This window comes from Gaeumannomyces tritici (assembly GCF_000145635.1).
Source record: "Gaeumannomyces tritici R3-111a-1 unplaced genomic scaffold supercont2.8, whole genome shotgun sequence".
NCBI lineage: Eukaryota > Fungi > Ascomycota > Sordariomycetes > Magnaporthales > Magnaporthaceae > Gaeumannomyces > Gaeumannomyces tritici.
In genome coordinates this window covers 376,576-397,858 of record NW_008804552.1, presented here as the reverse complement: position 1 = coordinate 397,858, position 21,283 = coordinate 376,576, and the positions used below count along the sequence as shown (strand labels likewise).

At 59.4% G+C, this 21,283-nt stretch overlaps 11 protein-coding genes across 11 annotated transcripts in view; 7 read left to right on the top strand and 4 right to left on the bottom strand.

Annotated features, from left to right (window-relative positions):
- The window catches only part of GGTG_12254 (hypothetical protein), a gene marked incomplete at its 5' end in the record, with an annotated part of 1,483 nt that extends 745 nt beyond the window's left edge, over window positions 1-738 (top strand). The window contains one exon of the mRNA XM_009230151.1: window positions 11-738. Within this exon, the coding sequence (XP_009228415.1) occupies window positions 11-646 (636 nt within the window). The 3' untranslated portion in view covers window positions 647-738. The remainder of the gene's footprint in view (window positions 1-10) is intronic.
- A 266-nt stretch (window positions 739-1,004) lies between these two features.
- GGTG_12253 (kynurenine-oxoglutarate transaminase 1) lies at window positions 1,005-3,048 on the top strand. Its single transcript, XM_009230150.1, has 6 exons — window positions 1,005-1,658; window positions 1,736-1,808; window positions 1,892-2,061; window positions 2,139-2,354; window positions 2,447-2,548; window positions 2,627-3,048. Exons 1-6 carry the CDS (start codon window positions 1,133-1,135, stop codon window positions 3,019-3,021), a joined length of 1,482 nt encoding a protein of 493 aa, XP_009228414.1. The 5' UTR covers window positions 1,005-1,132; the 3' UTR covers window positions 3,022-3,048.
- GGTG_12252 (betaine aldehyde dehydrogenase) lies at window positions 3,040-5,636 on the bottom strand. Its single transcript, XM_009230149.1, has 5 exons — window positions 4,584-5,636; window positions 4,349-4,513; window positions 3,535-4,234; window positions 3,306-3,463; window positions 3,040-3,235 (listed from the first exon to the last, which is right to left on the bottom strand). Exons 1-5 carry the CDS (start codon window positions 4,875-4,877, stop codon window positions 3,110-3,112), a joined length of 1,443 nt encoding a protein of 480 aa, XP_009228413.1. The 5' UTR covers window positions 4,878-5,636; the 3' UTR covers window positions 3,040-3,109.
- GGTG_12251 (hypothetical protein) lies at window positions 5,508-6,509 on the top strand. The gene is made up of 2 exons (XM_009230148.1): window positions 5,508-6,097; window positions 6,196-6,509. Exons 1-2 carry the CDS (start codon window positions 5,533-5,535, stop codon window positions 6,270-6,272), a joined length of 642 nt encoding a protein of 213 aa, XP_009228412.1. The 5' UTR covers window positions 5,508-5,532; the 3' UTR covers window positions 6,273-6,509.
- A 163-nt stretch (window positions 6,510-6,672) lies between these two features.
- GGTG_12250 (hypothetical protein) lies at window positions 6,673-8,007 on the top strand. The gene has a single exon (XM_009230147.1). The coding sequence runs from the start codon at window positions 6,898-6,900 to the stop codon at window positions 7,687-7,689; it is 792 nt and encodes a 263-aa protein (XP_009228411.1). The 5' UTR covers window positions 6,673-6,897; the 3' UTR covers window positions 7,690-8,007.
- On the bottom strand, window positions 7,871-8,125 carry GGTG_12249 (hypothetical protein; the record flags this gene model as incomplete). The annotated part of the gene is made up of 2 exons (XM_009230146.1): window positions 7,871-7,904; window positions 7,980-8,125. 2 exons carry the CDS (start codon window positions 8,123-8,125, stop codon window positions 7,871-7,873), a joined length of 180 nt encoding a protein of 59 aa, XP_009228410.1.
- A 233-nt stretch (window positions 8,126-8,358) lies between these two features.
- On the top strand, window positions 8,359-9,849 carry GGTG_12248 (60S ribosomal protein L27-A). Its single transcript, XM_009230145.1, has 3 exons — window positions 8,359-8,534; window positions 8,869-9,205; window positions 9,315-9,849. Exons 1-3 carry the CDS (start codon window positions 8,472-8,474, stop codon window positions 9,320-9,322), a joined length of 408 nt encoding a protein of 135 aa, XP_009228409.1. The 5' UTR covers window positions 8,359-8,471; the 3' UTR covers window positions 9,323-9,849.
- GGTG_12247 (hypothetical protein) lies at window positions 9,633-12,644 on the bottom strand. The gene is made up of 4 exons (XM_009230144.1): window positions 11,651-12,644; window positions 11,518-11,585; window positions 10,734-11,365; window positions 9,633-10,632 (listed from the first exon to the last, which is right to left on the bottom strand). Exons 1-4 carry the CDS (start codon window positions 11,767-11,769, stop codon window positions 10,261-10,263), a joined length of 1,191 nt encoding a protein of 396 aa, XP_009228408.1. The 5' UTR covers window positions 11,770-12,644; the 3' UTR covers window positions 9,633-10,260.
- Window positions 12,645-13,542: 898 nt separating this feature from the next.
- GGTG_12246 (UDP-galactopyranose mutase) lies at window positions 13,543-16,583 on the top strand. The gene is made up of 5 exons (XM_009230143.1): window positions 13,543-14,160; window positions 14,272-14,341; window positions 14,395-14,475; window positions 14,582-15,784; window positions 15,883-16,583. The coding sequence occupies exons 1-5, from the start codon at window positions 14,147-14,149 to the stop codon at window positions 16,066-16,068; spliced, it is 1,554 nt and encodes a 517-aa protein (XP_009228407.1). The 5' UTR covers window positions 13,543-14,146; the 3' UTR covers window positions 16,069-16,583.
- GGTG_12245 (cytochrome P450 52A5) lies at window positions 16,419-19,099 on the bottom strand. The gene is made up of 3 exons (XM_009230142.1): window positions 18,437-19,099; window positions 17,857-18,367; window positions 16,419-17,780 (listed from the first exon to the last, which is right to left on the bottom strand). Exons 1-3 carry the CDS (start codon window positions 18,600-18,602, stop codon window positions 16,850-16,852), a joined length of 1,608 nt encoding a protein of 535 aa, XP_009228406.1. The 5' UTR covers window positions 18,603-19,099; the 3' UTR covers window positions 16,419-16,849.
- A 1,151-nt stretch (window positions 19,100-20,250) lies between these two features.
- Window positions 20,251-20,675, top strand: GGTG_12244 (hypothetical protein). Its single transcript, XM_009230141.1, has one exon. The coding sequence runs from the start codon at window positions 20,379-20,381 to the stop codon at window positions 20,562-20,564; it is 186 nt and encodes a 61-aa protein (XP_009228405.1). The 5' UTR covers window positions 20,251-20,378; the 3' UTR covers window positions 20,565-20,675.
- The last annotated feature ends 608 nt before the right edge of the window (window positions 20,676-21,283 follow it).

The following is a 21,283-nucleotide window of genomic DNA, read 5'->3' as shown; positions in this document are numbered from 1 at the left end:
CACCGGGAAGCTGCTGCCCACGGGGCGGGCCGCGGACGAGATCGAGGTCCCCGCCGACGACGACGGCGGCGACGGCGCGGCCATGGCCGTCGTGCGCGCCACGCTCATCGACGCCGGAAACCCTTGCTGCTTCGTCGCGGCGGCCGACCTCGGCGTCGCGGACGGCGCCATGAGCGCGGCGGCCATCAACGCCGACGAGCCGCTGAAGCGCCGGCTCGAGAGCGTGAGACGGCGGGCCGCCGTCATGATGGGACTGGCGGACAGGGTCGAGGATGCGCCCGGCAGCGTGCCCAAGATCGGGTTCGTGTCGCGGCAGGCGACGGCGGCGGCGGCGGCGTCAGGCGATGCCATCACGGTGCGGGCCATGTCGATGGGGCAGCCTCACAAGGCGGTGCCCCTCACCGTGGCCGTTGCGCTCGCCGCCGCCGCGAGGCTGCCGGGAAGCGTGGTTGCCGATTGTGTTGTGCGGCCCGAGGTGGCCAGTGTGGACGGCGGCGGCGACGACGACGACGCAAGCCTTGTAGTCCACCATGCCAGTGGCACGTTGACTGTCGGCGCAAAGTTCAGCGAAGAGGGGCACCTCGAACATGCTACCGTGTATAGGACGGCGAGAAGGCTCATGGAGGGCAGGATATTCTGGAAATGAATACATTAGGCATTGTGCCTTTGTGGTCTACCTCTGTAGGGGCCGAGATATGATCAAGACAAGCATCTTGCATCCACTTTATTGACATGTACCCAGTGATCACCACCTCGCAGCGCTCTTCTGGAGACATTATCTAAAGATCAGACTCTACATGTCTCGAGCTTTTGCTTTTTTCTTTATTTTTCTCACAATCCCTTTGTGATCGACTCAAGCGTGCGCCCGCTGCACCTGCAGCACAAAGCGCTGCCTTGCCGCACACACTCCGCAAAAAGGGGCCCCGCACACGTCATTGCACCATCCCGAACCCGCTAAGCGTGCTCGCCCACCACTCCGCAGCCCAAGCCCCGATTCCGGCGCCCTGCAAACCACCAGACAGCCATCAACCTCGGCGAGGCCCATCTCCAAGTCCAAGTGCCCCCTTTTGTGGCCAGATTGTCGCCACATAAATACCCCGTCTGACTCTTGCTGCGGCCTGTCCCGTTGCCCATGCCGTCAGCTTTGAGTTCCTCGGTTCTGCAGCAGTGTTTCTGGGGAGGAAGAGTCAGCGCCCTGCTCGCCACTACCGCCGTCTCTTCCATCACCCGCCGCAACCCACTAGCAGCAGCAGCAGCAACAACAGCAACAACAACACCAAAGGCAGCAACATCCCCCCTCCCCCACCTCACCTCCAGAATGTCATCGTCCTCGACCACCGCCGGCAGCGGCAAGCTAAAGCCGGCGGCGCGGGTGGCGGGCCGGCGCCAGGACGTATGGAGCATCATCAACGAGGCGGCGCTCGCGTCGCCCATGCAGCCCATCGTCAACATGGGCCAGGGCTTCTTCGGCTACAACCCACCGCAGTTCATCCTGGACGCGGCCAAGGCCGCCCTCGACCGCGTCGAGTGCAACCAGTACAGCCCCACCAAGGGCCGCCCGCGCCTCAAGAAGGCCATCGCAGACGCCTACTCGCCCTACTGGGGCCGCCCCTTGGATCCGGAGACCGAGGTCACCATCACGACGGGCGCGAACGAAGGTTTGTGCGGCCGTTGAGGTGGCGGTGATTGCGGAAATGGAATGATATCGGACTCATAGTTCTTGGCTTGCTTGTAGGCATGCTGAGCGCCTTTATGGCCTTTATCGAGCCGGGCGACGAGGTCATTGTTTTTGAGCCCTTCTTCGACCAGTAAGCATCCTTTTTCCTTGCGCGGAAATGGAGAAAGCGACGCTGGCTGTAAAAGGCAGAGCTGAACCAGCACGTGTCTGCAGGTACATAAGCAACATCGAGATGCCGGGCGGCAAGATAGTCTACGTGCCCATGCACCCTCCCGCCGCCGGCGCCACCCAGACGCTCTCGGCGGGAGAGTGGACCGTCAACTTTGACGAGCTGGAGCGGGCCATCACGCCCAGGACCAAGATGATTGTCATCAACACACCTCGTGAGTCCAAGCAGACCCCCTAACCTAGGTACGCAGCAATTACTCACCCCGACACTACCATCCCCGCCCCCACGCAGACAACCCCGTCGGCAAGGTCTTCACCAGGGCCGAGCTCGAGCGCATCGCGGCCCTCTGCGTCAAGAACGAGATCATCATCCTCTCGGACGAGGTCTACGACCGCCTCTTCTACACGCCCTTCACCCGCGTCGCCACCCTGTCGCCCGAGGTCGAGCGCCTCACCCTGACGGTCGGGTCCGCGGGCAAGAACTTTTACGCCACCGGCTGGCGCGTTGGTGGGTGATGTTTTTTTTCTTCTTCCTGCGTGCGTTTTGAACCTCTGGGTGGTGGACAACCTGCTGATTTTCACTTTTGTGCGGCTACCTAGGCTGGCTGATGGGCCCGGCCGAGCTGATACAGCACGTCTCGGCCGCCCACACCCGCATCTGCTACTCTTCCGTGTCGCCGCTGCAGGAGGCATGCGCTGTCGGTGAGTTCCCCCAACAAGGCAAACTATGACCATGGAGCTGGTTGCTGACAAAGCCCCCACGCCCGCTCCCACCCCCAGGCTTCGAAAAGGCCGAGGCCGAGGGTTTCTGGGACGAGTGCGTCCGGGACATGCGCGGCCGCATGGGCCGCTTCAACGAGGTCTGGCGCGAGCTGGGCCTGCCCTACTCGGAGCCCGAGGGCGGCTACTTCGTCATGGTGAACCTGCACAAGGTCCGGCTGCCAGACGGCTACCCGTTCCCGCCCCACGTGGCCGGCCGCCCGCGCGACTTCAAGCTGGCCTGGTTCCTGATCCAGGAGCTCGGCGTGGCCGCCATCCCGCCCACCGAGTTCTACACCGACGAGAACGCTGCCATCGTCGAGGACTACCTCCGCTTCGCCGTCTGCAAGCCCGACGATGTGCTGGACCTGGCCAAGGAGCGGCTGCGGGGCTTGAAGAAATTCATCCAGGACTAGGAGAGCCATCGATAGACATATGGGAAAATAAAACGCATGCAGCAGAGCCTTTATTGGTATCTATCAGGTCGCATTCATGCTACCACCACTACTTGGCGTAATGGATGCTCTTGACATGGCAGTACGCATAGAGTCCCAGCTTGCCCATCTCCCCGCCAAAACCGCTGTCCTTCCACCCACCCATCCAAGCTGCCGCATTGGGTCTCTCGGGCATCTGAAACGGAGCGAATCGCGTCAGCAAAGTACGTAAAAGCAAAATGTGGAGATCTCGGGACACGACTCACATTGATCCAGACCGAACCGACCTCCAGACGCTTGGCGATGCTCTCGGCTCGCCCAAGGTCCTTTGAGTAAACCGTGGCGCCAAGGCCCGAGTTTGTCAGGTTGGCCCGCTTGATCACGTCGTCCTCGTTGGACCACTTCATAATGGGCACGACGGGGCCTGTTGGAGGCGTACAAGCTCAGTCAGCAAAGGCGAGCAGCGCGGGGACACATAGAGAAGAGATCTCGTACCAAACTGCTCCTCCTGCACGAGACGCGAGTCCTCGGGCGGCTGGGCAACCACGGTGGGCTGGATCCAGAAGCCCGTGCCGTCGTGCGGCGCGCCACCCGTCAGGACCTCCCCTCCGGCCGTCTTGACATCCTGGAGGAGGCCCTTGACCTTGTCGAACTGCATCTTGTTGGACAGGGGGCCAAAGACGGTAGGCGGCGCATCGGCGCCGTTGGCGGCGAGCGCGGGGGCGTACGCGCGGGTCGTCTCGGCCACAAAGGCCTCCAAAAATGGAGCGTAGACGTCCTCGTGGACGTAGACACGCTTGGTGGCGACGCAGACCTGGCCGGCGTTGAAGTAGGAGCCGGCCGCGACCAGGGACGCCGTGGCGGCCACGTCGGCGATGTCCGGGCACACGATGGCGGCGTCGTTGCCGCCGAGCTCGAGCGTGACCTTCTTGAGGGTGCGCGCGCACGCGACCGCGACGAGCTTGCCGGTGGGGCTGGAGCCCGTGAAGCTGATCTTGTCGACGCCCGCGTGCTCCGTCATGAGCCGCCCCAACTCGCCGTCGCCGCTGAGCGCCTGCACGACGCCAGGGGGCAGCAGTGGCTGCACCAGCTCGGCGAACTTGAGCGCGCTGTAGGGCGTGAACGGGGAGGCCTTGATGATGATGCAGTTGCCCATCACCAGGGACGCCACGACCTTGATGCTACTGAGGATCAACTGTTGGTGCTCAGGGTGTCAGTTTCTGTTAAACTACGGAGACAGAATATCAAAAAGGAAGGCAAGAAAGCCAAAGAAAAGAAAAGAAAAAAAGAAAAAGGGGGGGCAACAGACAGGAAAGTTCCAGGGGCAGATGGCGCCGACGACACCAAGAGGCGGGAAGGTTGCCATGATTTTGACAGTTTCGTCTTCATACTGCAGCTCGTCCTCCAGGGCGTTTTGGGAGAAGAAGAGGCATTGATCGACCGTGTTTTTGATCTCAATCGAGGCCATGAGTTGCTGGGAGGAGCGCGTGTGTGGTTAGATAGTCATCAACAACGTCCGCCAACAGGGGTCGCCCGTTATTTACCGATTTGCCCGTCTCCCGCGCCACAATCTCGATGAGCTCGGGCGCATTCTCGTTCACCACGTCGGCCATCTTGGCAACAATCTTCTTCCTCTCCGCGACCGGGGTGTTGGCCCAGCCGGGGAAGGCATTGCGGGCGGCGGCGACGGCCTCGTTCAGGTCGGCGGGCGAGGCGACGGGCACATCCCACAGGGGCTTCTCGGTGCGCGGGTCCACGCCCCGGTCGACCTGCGTCCCGGAGCGGCACTCGCCGTTGATGATGTTGGAGAAAACGGGGCTCTGCGAGACGCTCCCCATGTTGGCCGATGTTTGTTGGTGTGTGGGTGTATGTAGGTGCTTGGCTCAAATCAGGAGGAGTCTACTCAAGGACCTCGCATTTCCCCTTCAGTCCGAGGGACAGCCAACAGGCCAAACGACGATACTTAAACGTCGACCCATCCAGGTGCTCCACATTCAAGTCCGAGAGGAGTCGGAGAGGCATGGCATGGAACCCAGAAACCCATGGCGCCCCCGCATGCCACGACAGGGTAGGCGACGGCATTGATACCACCACCGTTTCCAGTTCCACCGCGGCGCGCATAGCAAGCTGACAGGCCCCGACAGGGGGGCGCTTGCCGGATCATTTCTCCGATTAGGAGGGGCGCCTGTGCCTCGGCACGTTGCATCGGTCCGTTGGTGCCGCTTGGCTGCCCGGTGCGGAGAAGAGTCCGGGAGATGGAGTAGAGAGATATCAGAGATTCCCGTTGCAGCCGACATCCATTAGGGTTGGGTGCAGAAGCGAGGTAGCAGGCTGTGTGCAGTAGGCTGCGCCTTTGAAATGCGCTGCCGAGATTGGTCCAATGAGCTGTCGCCGCCCATATCTTCCCCGCAGTGCTCCTGTCTCGCATCGCATTGAGCTCCTGCCTCACATTTTGCATCCAGCTTTGACGATTGTTTCCCGGATGGTGCCAATATGTGCGAGCGTTGCTTCGTCAATGGAGCCAAGCGCGAAGGCGAGAGCCACAAACTGGTGATTACTCCAGTTGCTGTGGACTTCTCCAGGAACCCATGGGTAGTAGGCGATTACCACCGGCGACTAAAGGAACCAGAGGAGGTGCAACTGCTAGCGACCGGCCGGGTACAGGCCATGGCCTGCGATATATGCGACGGCCAGATTGTCCAAGGCTGCTTTTACCGCGAGTTGGCCGCCCATACTCCGTCTTTGCTACTAACCACAATCCAGATTTGGCGTGTCGTCCATCTTCCAAATACCCCATGGAGCCAGACTGCTGCAACTGCGGCAGCGACGGTCCCGATATATGCCATTCGTGCTACATCAGTGGAGTTCGCTGCAAGGGCCCGATATACCACGGCACTGCAGTTTTACTTCGCAGACGCCCTGGACCACTCCTGCCTCTCCAACATTTGGCCGGTTGCGTGCCAGAGGCGAAGCCAAGGATCGTTCCCACATGAGATGAAGGGACGAATCAACTGCAGCCTTTGCGGGAATCTCTTCAACGACGATGCTTGTTTCTGGAGTGAGTTTTGTCATCCTCCCCGTCTCTCCCATCCTATCTGACGCCAAATTTTGGCATTGGGCTTTCTACCTAAACTGCTGTGATTGCTTTGTAAATAGCAAGTACGACAACTTTGAAATTTGTCGATCATGTTATAGAGAAGGAGGAGGCTGCAACGATCGCCACCATCTTTTGACCTGCCACTCCCTGAGCTGATGCCACGAAGGAGTGGGCGGCACTGCTTTTTGTCAAAATCCCCAAGTGGACTTTCCTTCATAGCTAAACCGGTCCTAGGCAGGAATTCCCTTCTTTGGCCCTTTGAGAACAATCCGATGATGCGTTTGGTGTTTCGAGCATCACTGTTTCTGGAATACCACGAATTTTAATTCTCCTTGCGCAGGCGTGGACATCTTAGTTGGCGGTGAGCTTTAGAATTTGAATGCTTCGGTGAGATAAAGCTTGATTATGTCAGCCGAGCGGTGGTTTGGCCCGGTCGAATTCCGTTCCCCGCCTTGAGCCGTCACTATCCTTTTGCTTATGCCGAGATGGGCCCCACTATGTCGTAATATAGTTGGTTTTACAAACGCATGCGGACCGATGGATGCCGTCGTGTCTGCGAAAGGATAAGTGGTAATGACTAGGAAGGCCGATTGGGCTCCTCTCTCGAGCTCTATTAGCGATTGTCTGACATCCCGTCCATAACACTTGCTGATCCCGACGTCAGCGCCAGGCCTATCTCGCCATAATCACCACCACGTCCCTCTCCACAAGCAACGCCTCAAAACGCATACTCAAAGAAGTCACAGTACAATCGGTCCAAAATGGCATCTGCAACACTAAGCACGCGAGACATGAATGTCTTGGAGAAGATCAAAGATCCGGAGTTTGATCCCGCGGCCATCGTGAGGATAGAAGACTCTCTACCAGCCGACCCACACATCAAGGATGAGGCGGTGTACAAAGCCCTGTCGGCGAGGGAACGAGAGATCATCCTCCGCATGCACGAGGCAGAGACGCAGCTCGAAAAGAACAGCTCCGAGCCAGCGGCTACCGAGACATACAAGCAGTCCACAGCCCTTCTGGGGCAGCTCATCGAGGAACATCCGGACTACGCCAGCGCCAGAAACAACAGGGCGCAGGCCCTGAGGCGCTTGTACGGCGACTCGATGCTGGTCTCACAGCCGCCCGAGACGTCGCCTCGGCCCCTCGTTGGAGATGTCACTGACGACGAGCGGACTCGCCAGTCCAAGATAGCCCTGGAGGACCTTGACAAAGCCATCCTGCTGCTCTCCCCAAGGAGCCCCTGGACCCCGATCTCGGCCAAGGCCGCAAAAACTCTGTCGCTTGCCCACACACAGCGCGCAGCCATATACCACGCCACATCCAAGCTCCTGGCCCAAGACCACACACAGATAGACCACGGACGGAAGGAGTCGGGCTGGAAAACGCTCGAGTTCGAGGCCGCGGCCTCACACGACTTTGCCGTCGGGGGCCGGTATGGGAACGAGATCGCCAAGGGGCTTGCGGTGAGCACCAACCCCACCGCCAAGCTGTGCGGGCAGATGGTGCAGGAGATGATGAGGAAGGAGTATGGCGAGAAATATGCACAGTGATGCGCGCGGCGACGGATTTGTGCAGGCATTGCGGCCTGGCCGTTTAAAGGTGCCAAGTTGGCTGGTTGCGTTTTTCACACGCGAGCAAGTTGGATACCTAGAGGGGCCACGGGCGCACGAGCTTTATCGCGGGACGGCATGATCGTAGGGTCGCGAGATTCGGATGGCACGCTGGCTCCTCTCACTTTGCGCCTCCGAATAGATTCCCAACGCGTCTAATTAGGAGGATCGTGGCGTTAGGACAAATGCGACTATGATTTGTTACGGTGCTCCATCGACCAAATGCATACCTTCGCAAAGCCTCCATCGTGTCTGTCGATGTCTTCCCCTTCACCTTCTCCTCGCGGCTGATCCGGGTGGCTGCGGCAGAGACGCCGATGAAGACGGCAAATATGGGGTCTGCCACCCTCGAGATGATGTAGGTCGGAGGAGGCATCGTGCGGACGGCGGAGGGCGAGAGCTGGGCTGCTGGGATGGGCTGCCGCAAATGTTGGCGAATTGAGGATTTGCGCAAGACCACCCAATCCAGGTGGCTCGAGCTCAGTGCCCACCACGCCCGCTCAGCAAAGAATGGGGCCGACTCCGGCTCCATCACGTGCACCAGCAAGTGGAGCGTGCCACCTTTAGTACACGAGCCACACCCACCGCGGCCGCCCCTCGCTAGCCCCGACGCACAATTTGGAAATTTCGACTGACCTTTGGAGCAAGAAGAGAAAAGAGGAAGACAGCCCTCCCAGCAAACAACCAGCAACACCCTCTCACCCGCCATCCAGAGAGCCAAGATGAAGTTCCTTAAGGTCGGCCGTGTTGCCATCATCACCCGCGGCAGATATGCCGGCAAGAAGGTAAGAAAGAATGCGTGCAATATTTTTTCCGTCCTCAGAACCCGGCTTGGTTTCCCCCCGACGTCGACGCCCACGGTATTCTCTCCCCGATGTCCACGATGGCTGCGAAACGGACCCGACGAGCGACTGCACCGCTAGAAACGCAATGAATGCCTCGCCATGGCCTCGACTCTGCGGCTACGGACATCAGCAATCGGAGCAGGAGAACCAGTGGCCGCCGCGACGCGACAGTGGAGGCATCGGAGGGGCAGTCGATTGGGCGACTTGAGGAGAACGTCTGGGACAGGACTCGGGTACGGTGGCTGACATTCGGTCTTTTCCCCCCGCGCTCCAGGTTGTCATCATCCAGCCCTCCGACTTGGGCAACAAGATGCACCCCTACGGCCACGCCATCGTTGCCGGTATCGAGCGCTACCCGTCCAAGATCACCCGCCGCATGTCCAAGACTCGGCAAGAGAAGCGCAGCAAGATAAAGCCCTTTGTCAAGGTTGTCAACTACAACCACCTGATGCCCACCCGCTACACCCTCGAGCTCGAGGGCCTCAAGGGCACCGTCACCAACGACACCTTCAAGGAGGTCAGCCAACGGGAGGACGCGAAGAAGAACGTCAAGAAGGTGCTCGAGGAGCGTTACACGAGCGGAAAGAACCGCTGGTTCTTCACTCCTCTCAGTACGTGCCCCTCCGTCTTGCCTCGACCCCTTGCCTCTTGGGAACCCAAACGTCCCTGTCCCCTCATGGCACCTGGCCCAGAAAGTAATGCTGACCGACACGCCCGCAGGGTTCTAAATCATTTCTTCTTCAATCGGTTGGGCGGGGCGAATGGTTTGGGGCTGTATACAGCATACTCGACATTAAAAACTTGAGGCTCATGAGCTAAATCCACCGCGGTTCTTTCTGGTCAATGTGGCGTTCGATTATTCGGCCTTTTTTTCGGTTGCAGACAAGGCGATGGAGCACTGAACAAACGGTGGCGGCGTGTATCTACGATATCGGATCGTGGATGGCACACCTTGAATGCAAGCAGCAAAGACGTTGCTTCTGATGACACAAAGCGAGTCCAAGATGCACGTGAGCGACGCCGTGAGCTGGTGGGTGTCTTGTTTTCGGCTCCTGGATACAGGGCCGGCGAGGATTGCACACGCGAGTGTGGTGTCTCGCAGATGCGGTGACAATGTCGCCAGCAAGCTTGGGTCGCGACAAGTAGCCTTGTGCTACAGACATGAATATGACCGGATACAATACATTACGTGCAAGTCAAGCCAGTGTATGCCAGTGTTCAAAACTTGACATCGGGTTCCCTCGCTCGATACCACCGAGTTGTATTGAGAACGCCGCCTTATAATGATGGGCAGAACCTAACATCAGTAGGTGACCCAGGTGCGAACTTTTGGGCACCCGCACCGGTCGAGTGATGGGAAAACATGCGCCAATAAATAAAACAAGATTAACCCATGCCCTTCTCTATCTATATAAGGGGGAACTGTCCCGAGCCCAACTTTCAAGCCAAGACGGGCCGGCCGTGTTCATAAGATCAAAACAGCAGCGCCCTCCCGCGTCCAAACGTCGTAAAAGAAACAAAAAAAAATTGGATAGATAGAAAATGTACATGGAAAGAAGGACAGATGGGCGGGCAAAACGGCGCTGCGCCGTCCATCCATCGTACGGCCTCGAACCCCGGCGACGAAAAAGGCCTTGCAGCGTGGTTGGCCCGTGGCAGTCGTCGCTCAGGCGGAGGAGCCCACGACCCTGTTGGCGGCGCTGGTGAGGGCGCGGGCGGCGCCGCTCTCGGCGGCGTAGGGGCCCATGCCCCAGAGGACGATGATGAGCAGGGTGAAGACGGAGGCCAGGACGACGAGCTGGCGGCGGGCGGGCCGCTGGGCGCCGAACTCGGCCCAGGCGCGACCGGCGTCGGCGGCGTAGCCCCGGATGGCCTCGGTGCCGAGCTTGTAGTTGACCATGCCGGCGAGCGCGACGCTGTAGCCGAAGAACTGCAGGGCCGAGACCTCGGTTTGCCAGATGACCATGGAGGCGGCGACGAGCAGGACGTCCTTGAGGACGCCGCAGATGGTGAGGACGAGGGAGGACGTCTTTCCGATCTGTAATGGGTGGTGGGGTGGTCAGTTAGTAAAAGAGGCCCCACCCCATGACAAAAAAGCCCTGTGGCGAAGGCGCCAGAACAAGATTGCTCTCAACTCACCAGCATGACGACCGACACGTTGAGGAGAAAGGCGCAGAGGCCGTTGAGGAAAAAGTTGAAGAGACCGACGTGGTAGACCTCGGCCATGGAGACGCGGGGCAGCTCCCACAGCAGGGCCACGGCCAGGTTCATGACAGCGCAGACGGGGGCGAAGTAGTAGAGCGACACGAGCGGGTCCATATTGAACTCGGCCGAGCTGAGCAGGCGCTGGACCATGGTCAGGCGCAGGGCCTCGAAGACGACGCCGAGCATCTGAAACACGAAGCCGACCATGACGAACTCGATCTCGCCGACCGACGCGATGACGACGCCGACGACGATGACCGACACGTTGAGGAACACCTTCAGGTTGGGCTTGGCGATGCCCATGCCCCAGCTCGCCAGCAGCACGGCAACCGGGGTGGTAGCCTTGAGCATCTGGATGAAGGCGACGCTGAGGTACAGATAGGTCAGGTTGCCGAAGATGAGGCTCAGGCTGAAGAGCACGCCGATGGGCAGGATGGCGCGCAGGTAGACGTGGCCCGTCATCTTGACCGTCTTGCGGCCGTCAAGCAGCGACGTGTAGCGCGCCAGCAGCTGGGTCATGATGGTGGCGAAGGTCAGGTGATATGTTGTCAATATCACGGGGTATTCTTTTTTGGGGGAGGAGTGGGATGCCGGTCAGTAAGCGCCTTGGCTGAGGTTGAAGGATGAACATGGCCCGGGCCGGAGGGGAAAGGTCCGGGCCGGTGCTAAGGCCGGCCAACGTCGGGCGGGGTGTGCTCTAACGGGGACGGAAACTCACTAAACCCCTTGGTGTCGAGGATCCATTTGTTGAACAGGATCACGGACGAACTTATGCTGATCCATGCGCTGCAGTCGAAACATGTTAGAAGGACTGCTCCAGCCTTCATCGTCACGAGCCATCTGGTCCTTACATAACGTAGACGGCGGCCGGCACGGGGCCACTGCGGGGCGCGGGTGTGTTGGCGATCGGGAGCACGGGGCCGGAGCGGTCCTCGTCTGCCGAGACACGCGTCTTGTCTTCGGTGCTCATTGTCACGGTCAAACGTCGCGCGCCGGCGGGGTGTGATCTGTCGGTCGGGCGTGTGTGGTGGATGGGTGGTGGGTGGCCGTTATCCAAAAAAAGAAGGACACGCGAGTTTGATCGCGGGTGTTGGCAATCAAGACAACCCCGAGTAGAAGAAGAAAGGAAACGCAAAATCTCCACTAGCACAAGCCGAAAAAAGGTAACGAGTGTGACAGCAAGTTCGACTGAATCGATTTAACCTTGTGGGCGTGGGCTTGTTGAGAAAGATTTGAAGCTTGCTGTGGAGTTTTTCTCTCCTCTTGCTTCTAGCCAGGCCCTCGCAAAGTTTCGGGAGTCAAGACGACGCCGATTGGCGATCTGTGGCTTCCACTTGCGGGAAGGAAAAAACCGAGCAGGGGGCGGCACCTGTGCCCTGCGGCCAGACGGAGCAGATATAAATGGAAGTGGGTGAGAAGAATAGGACGGAATAGAGAGAAGCCACGGGTCTAGGTCTGGATGCAAAGGTAGGTGCTCAATCGGTCGAGTAGCTCAGCATCAAGACGGTTTTGTGAATCTGGTTCAGCGTCTGTCCATCTCGGAGGTTCCCAGTTCCAACTTGCCCCCTAAAAAGCCAACGAGCGTGCAGTGCCAAACACGGTCGGGAATAAGGAGGTGGAACCTGGAAAGGCCACACGTGTAGGGCGAAATTGAGCAGGCTGAGGAGATTGCTGCCAAGTTCCGCTTGCGGGAGCCTACCCACTGTGATAGGGCCTGCGACCGGGGATGTCCCCGCAGCCCAAGGTCGAGACCAGGCGGTGCAGAGACCTCGAATGCAGCAGATTGAGAGGGATGGCGACATGTTGATCTGCATTTGGTCAAATGCTTTTTTTTTTTGTTTGTTTGTTTGTTTGTTTGTTTGTTTGTTCTACACCACAGCTAGAGCTAAGCTGGACAGGACAGTAGAAAGGACCTAAAGGGTCCAATGTGCGATCCGGCCTAGCATGGAATCCCCACATTGGAATATCACATCAGCGGCATGGCATTGATCTCATGTCTTTGGGCCGCATCCTTTGCCCTCTCCAGCGGTGAACTTTTGCCGCGCCTCATTGAATTGATCTTTTGTTCTTTTGTTGGCTCTCGGCTCGGCTCCCGATCCTGCCCCCCACCTGTGCTTTAGTGTCAGTGGAATCAGCTCATCGCTACAGTAGCTCTCATTCCTTCTTTCCAGGGAAACATCGAGTACGTACGTGCATGTTCACATTCTGAACACGGCGACACGCGCAGGCACCGCTAGCGGTATCGGGGCCAATGCCCCTCCGGGCCACTGACTCCGGCCAACTCTATCCCGGACAGCAGCGGACGCCATTGCGGGTTTCGAAGACGGAGCTGCGTCTGTCCAGGCTTGCGCGCATTGAGTAATGGGGAGGGCGGGCCCCTCCTCGCGAAGCAGGGTCACCGCTGCTGGTGGACACGGCCGTCGACGGCCAAATATGAACATCCAAGCTGTCGCGCCGCGCCGTGCCGGGGGCTGCTGTTGCAGCAGTACAGCAGATGATGCCATCGGTGACTCGCACCCACACTGGATACACAGGTACCTTCCATAGGTACCTTCCAAACAAATAGAAGGGAGGGCACTGGGGCTGCTCCAAACACGAAGTCGGCACAATCCTCGGAACAGCGGCAGCAAATCTCGAAATTCGGATGGCTAGTTCGGTTCGGTCAATTGTGGACAAGGGCTGGAGCTCTGCCTCGCCGCTCCCCGTTGCGCGGCCAGAGGGCTTGATTGGTCCATTGGCGGGTGCCTTGCTGCTGCCCCTGGCTACTGGCCGCACCTGCCATGCTGTCCGTTGTGGAACTTTTTAGTGTTCTTTTGCTCAGCCCGAGTCCTAGCACCGAGCAAGGCGGCACGGAGGGACTTTGTCAGGAAGGGATTCTGAGATACAATCTTGTCACACGCCGCCCAGTGTCCGTCTCGGACGCCATCTATACAGTATATCTCGGCCACTGAGGACAAATAACAAGGTGTGGCTGACGGTCCAAGCCAGATCCAGCCACAACCGCAGGCTGCTGCTGTTGCCTTTCTGATTGAAAGGATCAATTTGTCAATTTGTCAATTTGTTCACTTTCTCAAAAAGCGACCGCCAAGCAAGCAACCTTACCGCCCTGGGCTTCAGCAACTGGCAAGCCTTCTCCGGTGGGACCAGTCCAACTGCAGAAATAGTGTGGTGGCCTTGCATCACCGTTCAGCCCCTGCCCTCCCGTGCCTGTCAACTTGTCTTGGTCCTCCACATATATCTGTTTCCTGACGGCTTTCCGTTGCCAAAATCAAACCCCCGTCGCTGCGGCTACTTGCAGCCTTTCAATTCCCTTCCAACCATTGGCTCCCAGGAACAATAGCCTCACCATGGTTGCCGACATGTAAGTTTCGAGACGACTCCCCGCCTTCTTTCCCCGGCTGCCTTGTCCTGGTCGCCCCAGCTTGGCGGCTCTATCCTCGTGGCCAAGAGCAGAACTGATACTTTTCTACAGCACCGTCGACGTCCTTGTCATTGGCGCGGGCCCTACCGGCCTCGGCGCGGCCAAGCGTCTGAACCACATTGTAATACTTTTCTGCTCGGCGCTTTTATACCAACTCCTGCTAACATTTTCCAGAACGGTCCGTCATGGCTGCTGCTGGAGTCCGACGAGAGGGCTGGAGGTCTGGCCTCGACCGATGTTACCCCTGAGGGATTTGTATGAGCCTCCCTCCCGTGACGTAGATGCTCCGAACTGCTCTGGCGAGGTTCAACTAGGAGGTGGCAAGAGGCATCTTGAACACAGCTAACCATCGCGGATCCAGCTGTATGATGTCGGTGGTCATGTCATCTTCTCCCACTACAAGTACTTTGATGACTGTCTAGACGAGGCGCTGCCCAGGAAAGAGGACTGGTACAGCCACCAGCGCATCTCGTACGTCAGGTACAAGAAGCTGTGGGTGCCGTACCCCTTCCAGAACAACATCTCGATGCTGCCCAAGGAGGACCAGGTGGTGGCGGTCGAGGGCCTGATCGACGCGGCGCTGGAGTGCCGCGTCGCAAACACCAAGCCCAGGGACTTTGACGAGTGGATCGTGCGCATGATGGGCGCCGGCGTCGCCGACATGTTCATGCGGCCCTACAACTTCAAGGTCTGGGCCGTGCCCACCACGCGCATGCAGTGCCAGTGGCTGGGCGAGCGCGTGCCCGAGCCCGACGTCAAGCTCGTGACCAAGAACGTGCTGCTCGGCAAGGTGGCCGGCAACTGGGGGCCCAACAGCACCTTCCGCTTCCCCGCACGCGACGGCACCGGCGGCATCTGGACCGCCGTCGCGAACACCCTGCCCGCCGAGAAGCTCCGCCTCGGCAGGAAGGCGGGCACCGTCACGTCCATCGACGCCGCCGCCAGGACCGCCACGCTCGCCGACGGCACCACCGTCGGCTACGGCAAGCTCGTCTCCACCATGCCCGTCGACCACCTCGCCGAGACGCTGGGCGACCGGGAGCTCGTCGGTCTCGCCAAGGGGCTCTTCTACTCGTCGACCCACGTCATCGGCGTCGGAATCCGCGGCGAGCGCCCGGACCGCATCGGCGACAAGTGCTGGCTCTACTTCCCCGAGGACGACTGCCCCTTCTACCGCGCCACCGTCTTCTCCAACTACTCCCCCTACAACCAGCCCGAGGCCGCCGTCAGGCTGCCGACGCTGCAGCTGGCCGACGGGTCCGCCGCGCCGCCCGGCTCCGTCGAGGCCCGCGAGGGCCCGTACTGGTCCATCATGCTCGAGGTCTCGCAGTCGCCCGAGAAGCCCGTCGACGAGGCAAACATCCTGCGGGACTGCATCCGCGGCCTCGTCAACACCGAGATGCTCCGGCCCGAGGACGAGATCGTGTCGACGTACAACCGCAAGTTCGACCACGGCTACCCGACGCCCACGCTCGAGCGCGAGGGCGTGCTCAAGGAGCTGCTGCCCCGGCTGCAGGACATGGGCATCTACTCGCGCGGCCGCTTCGGCAGCTGGAGATACGAGGTGAGTTTGTTTGGTGACTTTGGAGAGGTTGGAAAAAATGATGCGGCTGAGCTGTCATACTAACGAGAACGAAAAAAAAAAAAAAAAAAAAAACACAGGTCGGCAACCAGGACCACTCCTTCATGCTCGGCGTCGAGGCCGTCGACCACATCGTCAGCGGCGCCGTCGAGCTCACGCTCAACTACCCGGACTTTGTCAACGGCCGCCAGAACGTCGAGCGCCGCCTGGCCCAGGGCTTCAGCTTCGGCGGCGAGAGCAAGCAGAACGGCGTCCCGCGGAGATAGGGCAAGCCGTTGCCGTTGCCGTTGCCGTCATCACCGCCGCCGCGCCCAAGGGGGTGGCGCGTTTACCGGGGGCTGTACGTTCCGAAAGGGGAAGGGGACGCGAATGAGGGAGATTGCCTATCTAGGGAGGGCGAGTCGTCGTCCCGTCCCGTTTTGTTTTCTCCCCCCTCCCCCCCGTCTTTGGTGTCAGGTACCTATGCGGTATCACCGCCTCGGTCAGCTGAGCGTGTTTCGGGTTTGTTCTCAAATGCCATTAGACCACCGCACGCATCATGAGATGGAAATGTCTTTTTTTATTATTTTATTTTATGGATGCGAACCATGTAGGTACAAGTTGCATGCCCCGAGCGGTTCCTTGTCGTCATTACGCGTTGCTGCGGCGTGACGCATGGAACAGACGAGAGGCGCCGAGGATGAGCGTTACCTACCTGCTTTTATAGATCTAGATAGAGACCTGCCGCCACGATCGCTTGCATGGCGTCCAATACAGCCTTTGATTTTTTGTTTCTACCACGCACCGCTGGTTCCGCATGAAACCCGTACGAGGCAGCCGCACGGCCATACCTACAGGAACTACCAAGCACGCAGATGATGACATGGCTCATGGGTTCACGCATGCAATCCAGGTTCATGCAACAACAACCCGGTGCGTTTCTGTCAATGCAGAGCTCGTGCGGATTCCAGTGCAGAAGTCTAGCGAAGCTAGCTGATACTGTCAAACAGACAGACAGACAGACAGACCAAACGGACATCACACGTTGTCCGTTCCCCTCCCTTCACCTCACGCCTTCTCCGCCCCGTCCTCCCAAAAGGCGACGGTGACGCCGTCGTGCGGCTGTAGCACGATCTCGGCCTTGAGCCTTGGGGTGCCGCCGTCCACCTCGGCCATGTGGCTGACCACGCGGGCGTAGCGCTGGAACATGCGCACGAGCACGTAGCCCATCTCGGTCAGCGCGAACTGCTGGCCGATGCAGATGCGGGGCCCGCCGTTGAAGGGGATGTACTGCCACGGCCGCGGCTGCCAGCCGGACCAGCGCTCCGGGCTGAAGACGGCCGGGTCGGCAAAGGCGGCCGACGTGGGCGGGTACAGGTCGGCGCGGCGGTGCATCAGCAGCGTCGAGTAGCCGATCGGGGTGTCCTTGAGCACTGGCAGCGGCTGCGAGCCGTCGGGCCCGCCGCCGCGCGGGAGCGTCGTGTCGGTCAGCGCGAGGCGGACGTTGAAGGGCACGGCCGGGTAGATGCGCAGCGTCTCGTTCATAACGTTCTGGAGGTACTTCATGCTCTTGAGGTCGGCGTAGGTCGGTGTGCGGTCGAAGCCGACCACCTGCTCGATTTCGGCCCGCAGCCGCGCCACGCATTCGGGGTGCCGGCCGAGCTCGTACAGGGTCCACGACAGCGTCGCCGCCGTCGTGTCGCGGCCTGCCAGCAGCACCGCCATGACCTGATCGCGTATCACCTTGGGGTCGCGCGTGAACGACGCCAGCTCGTGCAGGAACGTGTAGCCCTGGTCTGACTTGGTCTTGGTGGCCAGCTCCTCGGGCGACAGCCGGAGCGCGCGCTCGATGTAGATTTTGATGTAGTTATCCACCACCTTGAGCCCGGCGTTATACGACTTGCGCGGCACCAGGCCCTGAAGTGGGCCCGAGCGAGAGATGATGTTTTGCGCGCGCTGCACCTCGTTGAAGGCGTCGGCGAACTCGGTCCGGTGTGTCCTATTATCGACATGTCAGCCACTCTTTTCTTTCGTCGACCATGCTGGAAGAGCTGGTACAAAGCCCAAGGACTCACGTCATGGACTTGGCTTCCTTGCCCAGCAGAAAGTCGGTGGCCACATCCAGCGAGTAGCGGAAGAACAGGTCGCTGATGTCCAGGCGACGGCCGTTGGCGGCGCTCATGTCGACAGGCTGGTCCTCGCCGTTGAGGGCGCCGCCGTTGGCGACGCAGCGGAAGAAGGTCTGCATGTGGGTCTCGAAGCAGTGCAGGTCGCTGACGCGGTCCTTGATGAACTGCGGGCGCAGCAGCTGGCGGCTGGCGTGCCACTTGTCGCCGTCGGTGGCGAAGATGCTGTCTCCCAGGAAGGGCTCCCACTCTCGGTGGAAGGGCTCGCCCTTGCCGTAGTCTGAGAACTGCGTTGCTAGCAGCGCCTTGATGTTCTCCGGGTCCGCCGTCAGTACGATGCGCCGCGTCAGCATGCGGCCCTCGACCGTCCACCCTCCTGTCCGGTTAAAGTGCGACATCCAGATTTCGACGTTCTTGTGCGCCATGGCCGCCTTTACAGTTCTGTATATCATGTCGATGCCTGCCGTGGGGCGCATGCCCATGTGTGAGCAGGGGTCAGGCGCTGGTGTCTTGGGATGGGCCGACTCACCGAACGGCAGATTGGAATGCATCGGTGGGCCATGAGACCCGAGCCTCCTGATCTTGATCTCCTCGATGACCCTGCTCACAGTCAGGTAGGCTATGAAGGACCCAACGAGCCACACCACGATCCCCTTGGCGGAGACATGCTCCAGGGCCGCCTCGAGGAGCCCCATGTCGACCTGGATACTTGTCGATGGCTTGAGTGGCCCTACACCCTTATTCGACTGGTGTTGAACCCAGTCGAGATTTGAAAAGGGCGCGGCCCAAAGGGCTTGCCAGCAGTGCCCTCTTTGGGAATTGGAGGCGTGGAAGGCAATCCCAGGCCACAAACCCGTGGGTGGGTAAAAGAAATGGTCGATGTCCTCGTCTCGATAGATATCAACGCAGCTATCTCTTCAACAAAGGTGTGGGGGTTATTGATGAGACGACAGGGGTGGACTTGTAAAGAAAGATGGTCCAGTAGGGAGAGGAGAACAGTGGATGATTGCGAGAAGAGAGGGTCCGGAGGGTCTGGGCGGGATCAAAGGTGAAGCAGGGCGAAATTTACGGGAGGTAGTAGTTAAGTATGCGTGGGATCACGTCAGGATGAAGTGTCCGGTTGAAGTGGCCATACACAGTTGATGTATATACGACTTGACAGAGTGAGGGTGTGCGACCATCCGAGCATGGGGTGGGCTGGGATAGATATACACGGGAGGTTCGTCCCTCTCTCCGGACAGCCAGGAGGGCCGGGGATCAAGTTTGGCCGACGGAATCAATGGTTGGATGCGTTTACGCTGGCTGCTCCATGACACACTGGCGAGGGGGTGATTCGTGGGTGGTCCCCGCCGCAGCGATGACAGCACGGGCGGGCAAAGGGATCCCTTCCTCAGCCGGGGTGGCGTCAGACGCGGGATAATGCCTGAGATCTCTCATCTGGTGTCTGGCCCAGTTCCCCGGCCAAAATTGCACCCCCGCCAACCCCGTGGGCCCTGGGTCCTCGAGGCCATAACGAGCAATGTGGTGCCGGAACCGAATAAAACACTGTGCCATATTGTGTGTGTGAATGTGTGCTTCTGGCTGATTCAATGGCTGGCGTATACGGTGCGATGAACATGCTTGCAGGGGAGGTTCGCACCCGGCGAGGCAGAGGTCTACACAGTAATAACGCACTGATCATTGTGCCAATGTCGGATTTCAGGGCACGGTTGCGCTTTTCTCGGAGCGGCAGCTGCTGGTTGGGGAAATAAAACAATCGTCGAGGGGGTATAGAGACATGGAAGAGCACCTCCTTCGCGCGTGCGCGCGTCAAATCCAGCCCACGGGCGGGCTCGGATCGGACGAAGTTGCCGCTGGAGCATCAGCCCCCCTGGGATGGTCCAGACGTGTTCGTCACCCACTGTTTGGACGCAGGGAGCACGGGCTCTGAGTGCATACGGCCTGTCGGCTAGCTGCCTGAGCGAGCACTTGTCCTCCTCTCCGGTGTGCAGGTGCATGTCAAGAAGGCGTTGACGGGAAGGGATAGATGGACAGATGGGGGCGCACATAGATCCCAATCAGAGGGAGGAGGATACACTGTGTGATATGTGCTTACACATACTGTAACAAATCTGTAGATCTTGGCAGGAGAGAAGAGGGGAAGGACCGGGTACCGAGGCAAAGAATGCGGAGACGCTAAAAAAACAACGAAAGACAAAGGAAACAAGAGAGCAAGGTCGGGAAGCTGCCAAGACAACGAGCCAATCATAGACCGAAGTCGACCGCGCGATATCACCTCAATACTAGCTAGATCGGGTATGGAGGTCGCAGGGAGCTGGTCTGGTCTGGTCTTGGAAGCTGGTCTCGAGACTTGACGATGTCTGCTTGGTGTTTCCGGTGCCCGCTCCCCTTCCAATAAAGACGAGTCGAAAGCATCTCGCCTGTCACACCAGCGCGCGGAAACAAGGCCGAAATGCTCGGACGCTGTGAGGATGGCGTTACGAAGCACATTCGTCGCACGGCAGGAAAAATCCCGGCGGTGCGAGATTGGACGGCAGCAGGCCGTGACCAACGGGAGCGGGCTGGCGGGGTTAAAATCCACCCGGGAAAGGAAAGCCCCAGGCCTCGCCTTCTCGCCGGCACCAGCCGAGATTCTAGGAAGGCGTGGTGGTGGGTGATGCTGCCCAAAACTCTCCGCCGAGCCCCACTAGACAGGTTTGTAGGGAAACGATCAAGACGCTTTCCGTTTCCGCCGGCGACGACATGGATGGGTCGAAAAAAAGAAAACGAATCATGAAAATGTGCGACGGGGAGGCGAGGGTACATTGAGCCCCACAGTCCATCGCGTCGGTCCATCGACTCCCTCCCCCGCATTTCCCATGCAGCACGTCCCGGGACTAGATTGCGGGGGGTACGCACTATACTGGGCGTTGTGCGAGACGACATGTATCTAGAATCCCTCTAGCTTTCTTTCGTTACTAGCGCTTTTTCTCACTCCCTCCCCCTTCCTTTTCGCCCAAGTTGAACGTGAAAGGTACAGGCGACACTACGCTCTGGCTGGCTAGACTGCATATGCCACGCCACGCCACACCATGTCATGCTATGCCCAAAACGCCCCCTCGGCCCGAACCTGGAGCTCTGGCCACCGGTTTCAGCGCATGTAGATTGACAAGCCAGGAAAAGGAACAAAGAATAGACACGGACGGCTCGCCTCGTAACGCGTACCACTCATGGTTGTCCTAAACAAGGCCGGCAGGCGCCCAGGTCTGGTTACGCAGGCACGACAAGCACGGCACGGGTGTGTAGGCCATGCGGGCGCACGAGTTCAAAAATACCCGGTGCGAGCCAAAGTGAAGCCGGTCAAGCAAAAAAAACCCCCCAAAAACCCCAAAAACCC